The 10,791-nt window shown below is 40.5% G+C and overlaps 1 protein-coding gene across 1 annotated transcript in view; it reads right to left on the bottom strand.

Moving 5' to 3' along the window:
* The window catches only part of LOC138951077 (uncharacterized), a 21,974-nt gene extending 16,894 nt beyond the window's left edge, over positions 1-5,080 (bottom strand). Inside the window, exon 1 of the mRNA XM_070322741.1 lies at positions 4,923-5,080. Within this exon, the coding sequence (XP_070178842.1) occupies positions 4,923-4,925 (3 nt within the window). The 5' untranslated portion in view covers positions 4,926-5,080. The remainder of the gene's footprint in view (positions 1-4,922) is intronic.
* Positions 5,081-10,791: the final 5,711 nt, after the last annotated feature.

The following is a 10,791-nucleotide window of genomic DNA, read 5'->3' as shown; positions in this document are numbered from 1 at the left end:
CGATAAAAAATTTGAGCTGCCATGAAGACGGAGCATGTTGGCTGAGGACAGCGGGCAGACCTTCTGTGCCGACACCCATCTACAGGAGAAAACCAGGCATGCACGCATCAAACCCAACATGGCCTGGCCTGGCTAGGAGAATTGACTATGTATTTACATGTGCAACACTTTTTGATAGAACTACGGAATGTTGTTTATTGTCTGTTCCCTTTTCCGACCACAGAGGTTGTTCTGTGCAACTCAAATTATCTGAGATTGACAGAGGCCCGAGTTACTGGAAATTCAATAATTCTCTCCTCCAGGATAAAGATTTCATTGATGGTATGAATTGAATGATTGAAAATCACGCATATGATTTTATAAACGATACTGATTATCAAACCGTGTGAGAGCTGTTAAAATGTGAAATAAGAGATTATGCAATGCAGTACGCGCAGAAGAAAAGCGTTGAAAGAAGAAACGGTATTGTTTTGTTGTATGCTGAATTAAATGATTTGGATGCAAGGTTAGCGAATGACCCAGATAACTGTGGAATGCAATGCGAGCGTGAGAACCTTAAGTTAAAAATAGAATTAGTTGAGCAGTGTAAAGCTCGCGCAGCCCAAGTACGCGCCCGTGCGAAGTGGGTAGAACAGGGAGAAAAGAACACAAAGTATTTTCTCAACCTTGAAAAAGCCAGAGCAAATGCGAAGATAATGGACAGTATACAGTGTGAATCTGGGGAAGTAATAACTGACCAGCGTGAAATCTTGAACGCGCAAAAAAAGTACAGTGAACTGTACAATGCAGATTTGTACAGAAAAAAAGTAAACGTTGAAAACATGGACGAGAAGGTGGATCAGTTTTTATCTGATGTGACAACATTACAGATTTCAGATTTTCAGAGAAATGAGTGTGAAGGGTTAATAACTGAAAAGCCTGTCAAATGGTTGTGTGATGTGTCTAGTGTGTTGGCGAAGTGTTTTGTGCTTGTCACCTCTCGCTTTCAGCCCTCACCGCTGGCTAGCACTATCCTTTTCAGGACAACGCGAAAAGAGAGCAGCTTGCGTCAGTCTCTCCTGCCAGTACATAACCTCTCCACAGCAAGCCCTTTGTAGTGCCTCCATCGTGACGACAGGCGTGAACTAGGTACCGAAAGGCCCCAGGCTGAACTACAAGGACTCGGAGGAGGTTGGCCCCCAGACGTGTGGCATGCAGGCCCACCGGCGTGTGGATACGCCCTGGTGCCCACGAACCAACCCCCAACTATGGTTTAAATAGCCGGGCAGGACAGGCTCGTCAACCCTGGAAGGCAGCTGTCCTAGGAGAAGATCACTCCAAAATTAAAACGAGGGCAGAGGAGGCTCACTATCCCTGCAAGGAAACTCCTCTAGGAGAAGGACCACTCCAAATTTAAACCCACGTAGTCCCCCGAAGACGGAAGACATCGGCCATTAGGCGGGGAGCAGACCGGATGTCTACGCTTACTACGACAAATGAAACCGTCGAACGCAGAAGAAGAAGAACTGAAAACGAAGCTCTCGCTGCACTTAAACAAATGAAATCTGGGTCGGCCCCTGGGGTTGATGGTATTACTGTAGAATTTTTGAAAGTGTTTTGGACCCGCATCAGAACATTGTTAATTGCGTCTTTTAATGCAAGTTTTGACGATGGAAAATTGTCTTCCACGCAGCGCAAAGCTGCCATTACCCTAATACACAAGGGAAAGGATTTGCCTAAAAATGAATTAAAGAACTGGAGACCCATCTCCCTTACAAACAGCGATTATAAACTGATAGCCAAGTGTTTGGCAAAAAGGTTAGGAAGCGTTATTGGTGATATTGTTCAAAAAGATCAAGTCGGTTATGTTAAAGGCAGAAAAGTATCTACAATATTAAGGTTAATTGATGATGTAATCGAACAGTCACACGAGTTAAATCAACCTGGTCTGTTGGTCGCAATTGACTGTGTTCAAGCGTACGATAGTATTTCAAAAGAGTTTATTATTAAAGCCTTTCAAAAATTCGGGTTTGGGCCAGAGTTTGTTCAATGGGTGACTGTGTTAATGAACGACACGGTTAGCTCAGTGCAGTATTGTGGATGGTTGTATGATTTTTTGATGTGAAAGCCGGGATTCGTCAAGGATGCCCGTTTTCATGTTTGGCCTTAGTACTGGCCATTGAAATGCTGGCATCAAAAATAAGACAGTGTAGACGTATTAAAGGAATTTCGTTATGGAATAATGTTGATATTGCAACCGTTATTAAAATTGCTCTGTATGCAGACGATATCACCCTTTTTTTTAAAGGATGAGATTGATATGTATTATGCACTTGAAATAATGAATGACTTTTCTAGCTTTTCAGGCTTAAGGATACATATAAGAGAAAGTCTGAGGCGATGTGGTTGGGTAGTAGGAAACATTGTGATGAAACATTTTATAATTTTGTTTGGAAGAAAAAGTTGAAGATTTTGGGTGTAGAAGATAACTGGACTGGAAGAATAAGAAATATTAAGCGATTGGTTTGTGCATGGGAGAAGCGAAATTTGAGCATTATAGGGAAAATATGTATTGTGAAAACGTTTTTAATTTCACAATTTGTGTATATTATGCAAACGTTTGTATTACCTGACTGTGTTTTGAATGAAGTCAATACCTTATTGTTTAGATTTTTGTGGCGAAAAAGAGATTGTAATCGGAAGGCCCTTGAAAAGGTGAAAAGAAGCGTTTTATGTTTTGAAATTGAAAAAGGTGGTTTAAAAATGATCAATATTAGGCAAATGCAAATTTTTTATTACAATGGGTTTTACAACTGACTACATCAAATGAAAATGATAATTGGAGTTTCACTCCAAAGATGATGTATTTGCGTTTTGGAAAGCATTTTGAATGTTTCTTATCGAATGTAAACAGTGCAAGATTTAAAGGGTTAGACCTAGTGAAATCACACTTTTGGAAAGCAGTATTAAAATATTGGCTGGATAATAACCCTGGGACAGTCGGGCCGACTTTATTATGCAATAATGCATGCATAACGTATAGTGGCAAAGTTTTATTTTTTGAAAGTTGGACACAACGAGGTGTATTGGTATTAACTGACATTGTACGTTCGGGAGACATATTATCATATCAAGATATATGTGATTTGATTGGATATTCGCCAAACCGAATTCTTGAATGTAATGTTGTAAAAGCTGCTGTGTCATTATTTATGAGGAAAAATGTTGTAAATATGACTGATGATGTTTGTATTACCTTACCACTGTTTAACAGCAAAAATGTGTTAAGTGCCAGAGAATATAGGAAAGAGATTATGAATATATAAGAGATTATTAATATATAAGGACTGGGTGGCCGAGTGGTAACGCACTTGCGCTCGGAAGCGAGAGGTTGCGAGTTCGACCCTGGGTCAGGGCGTTAGCAATTTTCTCCCCCCTTTCCTGACCTAGGTGGTGGGTTCAAGTGCTAGTCTTTCGGATGAGACGAAAAACCGAAGTCCTTTCGTGTACACTACATTGGGGTGTGCACGTTAAGGATCCCACGATTGACAAAAGGGTCTTTCCTGGCAAAATTGTATAGGCATAGATAAAAAAATGTCCACCAAAATACCCGTGCGACTTGGAATAATAGGCCGTGAACAGTAGGATATGCGCCAAAATGGCTGCGATCTGCTGGTCGATGTGAATGCGTGATGTATTGTGTAAAAAATCCCATCTCACACGGCATAAATAGATCCCTGCGCCTTGAGTCCGAGTCTGGAGATACGCGCGCGATATAAGACTTCATATATATATATATAATATGAAAACAGATGTACCATGTTCCGGAGGATTTTGGAAGAGAAAGTTTAATGTAGAAATTGATGAACGATCTTGGATAGTTGCCTATCAGTCAACACAAGAGACTAGGTTAAGAGTTTTACACTGGAAAATTATGCACAACATTTATCCGACCAACATTCTCCTGTGTAAAATGAAAGTAACGGAAACTAATAAATGTAATTACTGTTGTGATGTAACTGATTTCATTGAACACTTCTTTTTTGAATGCCCGGTTGTATACAAATTCTGGAAGTTTATTGAAGAATTTATTTTTCGTACTTTAGAAATTAAGATTGTTTTGAAAGTTAGTGATGTTTTATTTGGTATGCATTTTGTAATGGTGAAAAAGGCAACTATGTATAAATTGAACCACATTATCTTAATCGGAATTATGTGCGTTAGTGTATATAAAAAACAAATTCGTTTTTACCGTTGGAAAGTATTGTTAATAGGCAGTTACAGATAAGAAGCATTTTTGTGTGAGTGTTCGAAGAACAAAACGTTAAAAAAAGTTAGCTTGTTGTACTCGATAAGTTGTATTTTATTCATTGTATGAGATATTGTTAATTGTTGTTATTTATTTGAATAAAATTGTTTGGAAAAAAAAAGATGTAGAAAGAGGAAGGGTGCCAGCCAGACTAACAAACACAGAGACCCAATGGCGAACACGAAATACTGCGCGAATACAGACTTCCATAATAACAAGGAAATCAAAGAGAGAGTGTACAAACAAAGGACGATGAAATAAGAGCTGTGCAACAGCAGCATCAACGATGACATCAACAGTAACGTCAACGATGACATCAACAGCAACGTCAACGATGACATCAACAGCAACGTCAACGATGACATCAACAGCAATGTCAACGATGTCATCAACAGCAACGTCAACGATGACATCAACAGCAACGTCAACGATGACATCAACAGCAACGTCAACGATGACATCAACAGCAACGTCAACGATGACATCAACAGCAACGTCAACGATGACATCAACAGCAACGTCAACGATGACATCAACAGCAACGTCAACGATGACATCAACAGCAACGTCAACGGACGACAAAGACGACGTCCGACGACAACAAGAACAACAAGTAAACTACATTTATACATACCATGGTCGTCTAGACTGTTCTTCCAACATACGAGTTCTTTGAGACTTTGGCCCGTTGGTCTGTTGCAATGTTAGCCCGAAATGACCTGCGTTTTATACCCTATTCAGCTATGAAAGGTGACAAAATTAATATAATTTTCTGCGCAATGTTCTCCAGCAATCGGTGTCAAAATCTGAGTTGAATGCACGACCACGAAAAGATAAACATCGGATGTTATTCTTTAAAGGCACAGTAAGCCTCCCGTAAACCATCACAGAGCTCCCCGAGCGTCTACATACAGTACAAGCATACTTCCATTTAAACGCTCACCGAACGGGAACATCCTGGCTGCTTTCTGTCGAGTGTGAGAAATTTTCAAAGAATTTATTTTCGTGGACTTGGCCCTTTACAACAATGGCGCCTCGTTTTGGTGCTGGACGGCTGTTATGAATATCCCGGAAATCACGCCAGGACAGTAAGCCTCCCGTAAACCATCACAGATACTGTCAGGCTTTTACACACAGTACAAACACCCTCCCATTTGAACGCTCACCAAACGGGAACATCCTAGGTGCCCTACGTAAAAAGCGAGCAATTTTTCAAGAATTAATTTTGCAGATTGTCTCGAACACTTTTTGGACCCATCCTGAACTCAGGTCAAAAATGAGTTACTTCCCTTAAACTGGCCATAGCCGTGGATCGATGATTATCAGAATGTTTTTGGACCGTGGTGCGTTTTTGCGCTAGACCTAACTTTTAAAATCTAAATAATAAATTGACAGCTTGTTACACAAACATATAAGAATTCTTTTTTCATCAAGACAAGATCAGTGCAATTCGAAGTTGTGAAAGTTTGAAAAAAGAAAAGCCCGGAAGCAGGGTCACGCAAGGGTCGTAGCAGACGACGGTTTATGCGGCATATCGCCGTTCCTCTCAACAGTCAAAAGCCATCGCTAGAGTTCTTGTGAACCACAGCCGTTTGTTTCGTGTATAAAAACGTGCTATTGTAGATAAGCTCACATCGAGTCGCATTCAAATGACTAACTGACGACTACATTGTGAAAAAGGGAAACTGGATCACACGGGTTCACGATGGCTCAGGGGTAAGATAAACCACGCAAAAATAAATTCTTTGAAAATTGTTCGCTCTTTACGGAGGGCACCTAGGATGTTCTCAATCGGTGAGTGTTTAAATGAAAGGGTGTTTGTAGTGTGTGTAAAAGCCTGACCGTATCTGTGATGGTTTACGGGAGGCTTACTGTGCCTTTAATAATACGCTCTCTGGGCCGTCCTCTCCGACCCAGCTATAATCTCTCGATCGAATCACGCTCGGTTTTCACGCACAAAGGCACATCCTTTCGTAAATTCATACGGATAGAACACAACGCAGCACAACGCATCACAAGTCAGTCAAAAGGATCAAAAGGCAACACACAGCATCACAAGGCAGCACAAAACATCTCAAGGCAGCACAAAACATCTCAAGGCAGCACAAAACATCACAAGGCAGCACAAAACATCTCAAGGCAGCACAAAACATCGCAAGGCAGCATAAAACATCACAAGGCAGTACAAAACATCACAAGGCAGTACAAAACATCACAAGGCAACACAAAACATCACAAGGCAGTACAAAACATCACAAGGCAGTACAAAACATCACAAGGCAACACAAAACATCACAAGGCAGCACAAAACATCACAAGGCAACACAAAACATCACAAGGCAGTACAAAACATCACAAGGCAGTACAAAACATCACAAGGCAACACAAAACATCACAAGGCAGTACAAAACATCACAAGGCAACACAAAACATCACAACGCAGAACAAAACATCACAAGGCAGTACAAAACATCACAAGGCAACACAAAACATCACAAGGCAACACAAAACATCACAAGGCAGTACAAAACATCACAAGGCAGTACAAAACATCACAAGGCAGTACAAAACATCACAAGGCAGTACAAAACATCACAAGGCAGCACAAAACATCACAAGGCAGCACAAAACATCACAAGGCTGTACAAAACATCACAAGGCAGTACAAAACATCACAAGGCAACACAAAACATCACAAGGCAGTACAAAACATCACAAGGCAGTACAAAACATCACAAGGCAACACAAAACATCACAAGGCAGCACAAAACATCACAAGGCAGCAAAAAACATTACAAGGCAGTACAAAACAACACAAGGCAGCACAAAACATCACAAGGCAGCACAAAACATTACAAGGCAGCACAAAACATCACAAGGCAGCACAAAACATCACAAGGCAGCACAAAACATCACAAGGCAACACAAAGCATCACAAGGCAACACATAACATCACAAGGCAGTACAAAACATCACAAGGCAGCTAAAAACATCACAAGGCAGTACAAAACATCACAACGCAGTACAAAACATCACAAGGCAACACAAAACATCACAAGGCAACACGAAACATCACAAGGCAGTACAAAACATCACAAGGCAGCACAAAACATCACAAGGCAGAACAAAACATCACAAGGCAGTACAAAACATCATACGGCAGCACAAAACATTAAAAGGCAGTACAAACCATTACAAGGCAGCACAAAACATCACAAGGCAGTACAAAACATCAAAAGGCAGCATAAAACATCACAAGGCAGTACAAAACATTACAAGGCAGTACAAAACATCACAAGGCAGCACAAAACATTACAAGGCAGTACAAAACATCACAAGGCAGCACAAAACATCCCAAGGCAGTACAAAACATCACAAGGCAGTACAAAACATCACAAGGCAGTACAAAACATCATAAGGCAGTACAAAGCATCACAAGGCAGCACAAAACATCACAAGGCAGCATAAAACATCACAAAGCAGTACAAAACATCACAAGGCAGCACAAAACATCAAAAGGCAACACAAAACATCACAAGGCAGTACAAAACATCACAAGGCAGTACAAAACATCACAAGGCAGTACAAAACATCACAAGGCAGTACAAAACATCACAAGGCAGCACAAAACATCACAAGGCAGTACAGAACATCACAAGGCAGTACAAAACATCACAAGGCAATACAAAACATCACAAGGCAGCACAAAACATCACAAGGCAATACAAAACATCACAAGGCAGTACAAAACATCACAAGGCAGTACAAAACATCACAAGGCAGTACAAAACATCACAAGGCAGTACAAAACATCACAAGGCAACACAAAACATCACAAGGCAACACAAAACATCACAAGGCAGTACAAAACATCACAAGGCAGTACAAAACATCACAATGCAACACAAAACATCAAAAGGCAACACAAAACATCACAAGGCAGTACAAGTCATCACAAGGCAGTAGAAAACATCACAAGGCAGTACAGAACATCACAAGGCAGTACAAAACATCACAAGGCAATACAAAACACCACAAGGCAGTACAAAACATCACAAGGCAGTACAAAACATCACAAGGCAGTACAAAACATCACAAGGCAGTACAAAACATCACAAGGCAACACAAAACATCAAAAGGCAACACAAAACATCACAAGGCAGTACAAAACATCACAAGGCAGTACAAAACATCACAAGGCAACACAAAACATCAAAAGGCAACACAAAACATTACAACGCAGTACAAAACATTACAAGGCAGTACAAAACATCACAAGGCAGCACAAAACATCACAAGGCAGTACAAAACATCACAAGGCAACAAAAAACATCACAAGGCAGTACAAAACATCACAAGGCAGTACAAAACATCACAAGGCAACACAAAGCATCACAAGGCAACACATAACATCACAAGGCAGTACAAAACATCACAAGGCAGCTAAAAACATCACAAGGCAGCACAAAACATCACAAGGCAGTACAAAACATCACAAGGCAACAAAAAACATCACAAGTAAAACAAAAGACATCACAAGGCAGTACAAAACATCACAAGGCAGCAAAAAACAATACAAGGCAGTACAACACATTACAAGGCAGAACAAAACATTACAAGGCAGTACAAAACATTACAAAGCAGTACAAAACATCACTAGGCAACACAAAACATCACAAGGCAGTACAAAACATCAAAAGGCAACACAAAACATCACAAGGCAGTACAAAACATCTCAAGGCAGTACAAAACATCACAAGGAAGCACAAACCATCACAAGGCAGCACAAAACATCAGAAGGCAGTACAAAACATCCCAAGGCAGTACAAAACATCACAAGGCAGTACAAAACATCACAAGGCAGTACAAAACATCATAAGGCAGTACAAAGCATCACAAGGCAGCACAAAACATCACAAGGCAGCATAAAACATCACAAAGCAGTACAAAACATCACAAGGCAGCACAAAACATCAAAAGACAGTACAAAACATTGCAAGGCAGTACAAAACATCACAAGGCAGCACAAAACATTACAAGGCAGTACAAAACATCACAAGGCAGCACAAAACATTACAAGGCAGCACAAAACATTACAAGGCAGCACAAAACATCACAAGGCAGCACAAAACATCACAAGGCAATACAAAACATCACAAGGCAGCACAAAACATCACAAGGCAGTACAAAACATCACAGGGCAGTACAAAACATCACAAGGCTGTACAAAACATCACAAGGCAGTACAAAACATCACAAGGCAGTACAAAACACAACACAAGGCAACACAAAACATCACAAGGCAACACAAAACATCACAAGGCAGTACAAAACATCACAAGGCAACACAAAACATCACAAGGCAGTACAAAACATCACAAGGCAACACAAAACATCACAAGGCAGTACAAGTCATCACAAGGCAGTAGAAAACATCACAAGGCAGCACAAAACATCAGAAGGCAGCACAAAACATTACAAGGCAGTACAAAACACCACAAGGCAGCACAAAACATTACAAGGCAGCACAAAACACCACAAGGCAGCACAAAGCATCACAAGGCTGTACAAAACATCACAAGGCAGTACAAAACATCACAACGCAACACAAAACATCACAAGGCAACACAAAACATCAAAAGGCAACACAAAACATCACAAGGCAGTACAAAACATCACAAGGCAGTACAAAACATCACAAGGTAGTACAAAACATCACAAGGCAGTACAAAACATCACAAGGCAACACAAAACATTACAAGGCAGCACAAAACATCTCAAGGCAACACAAAACATCACAAGGCAGTACAAAACATCACAAGGCAACACAAAACATCACAAGGCAGTACAAAACATCACAAGGCAACACAAAACATCACAACGCAGCACAAAACATCACAAGGCAACACAAAACATCACAAGGCAGTACAAAACATCACAAGGCAGTACAAAACATCACAAGGCAACACAAAACATCACAAGGCAACACATAGCATCACAAGGCAGTACAAAACATCACAAGGCAGTACAAAACATTACAACGCAGTACAAAACATTACAAGGCAGTACAAAACATCACAAGGCAGTACAAAACATCACAAGGCAACACAAAACATAACAAGGCAACACGAAACATCACAAGGCAGTACAAAACATCACAAGGCAGCAAAAAACAATACAAGGCAGTACAACACATTACAAGGCAGAACAAAACATTACAAGGCAGTACAAAACATTACAAAGCAGTACAAAACATCAAAAGGCAGTACAAAACATCACAAGGCAGCACAAAACATCACAAGGCAGCAAAAAACAATACAAGGCAGTACAACACATTACAAGGCAGAACAAAACATTACAAGGCAGTACAAAACATTACAAGGCAGTACAAAACATCACAAGGCAGCACAAAACATTAAAAGGCAGTACAAACCATTACAAGGCAGCACAAAACATCACAAGGCAGTACAAAACATCAAAAGGCAGCACAAAACGGCGGGGAT

Source organism: Littorina saxatilis, linkage group LG16 (assembly GCF_037325665.1).
Source record: "Littorina saxatilis isolate snail1 linkage group LG16, US_GU_Lsax_2.0, whole genome shotgun sequence".
Lineage (NCBI taxonomy): Eukaryota > Metazoa > Mollusca > Gastropoda > Littorinimorpha > Littorinidae > Littorina > Littorina saxatilis.
Note: the sequence above shows the minus strand (reverse complement) of the source record. Positions and strands in the feature narration are given on the sequence as shown.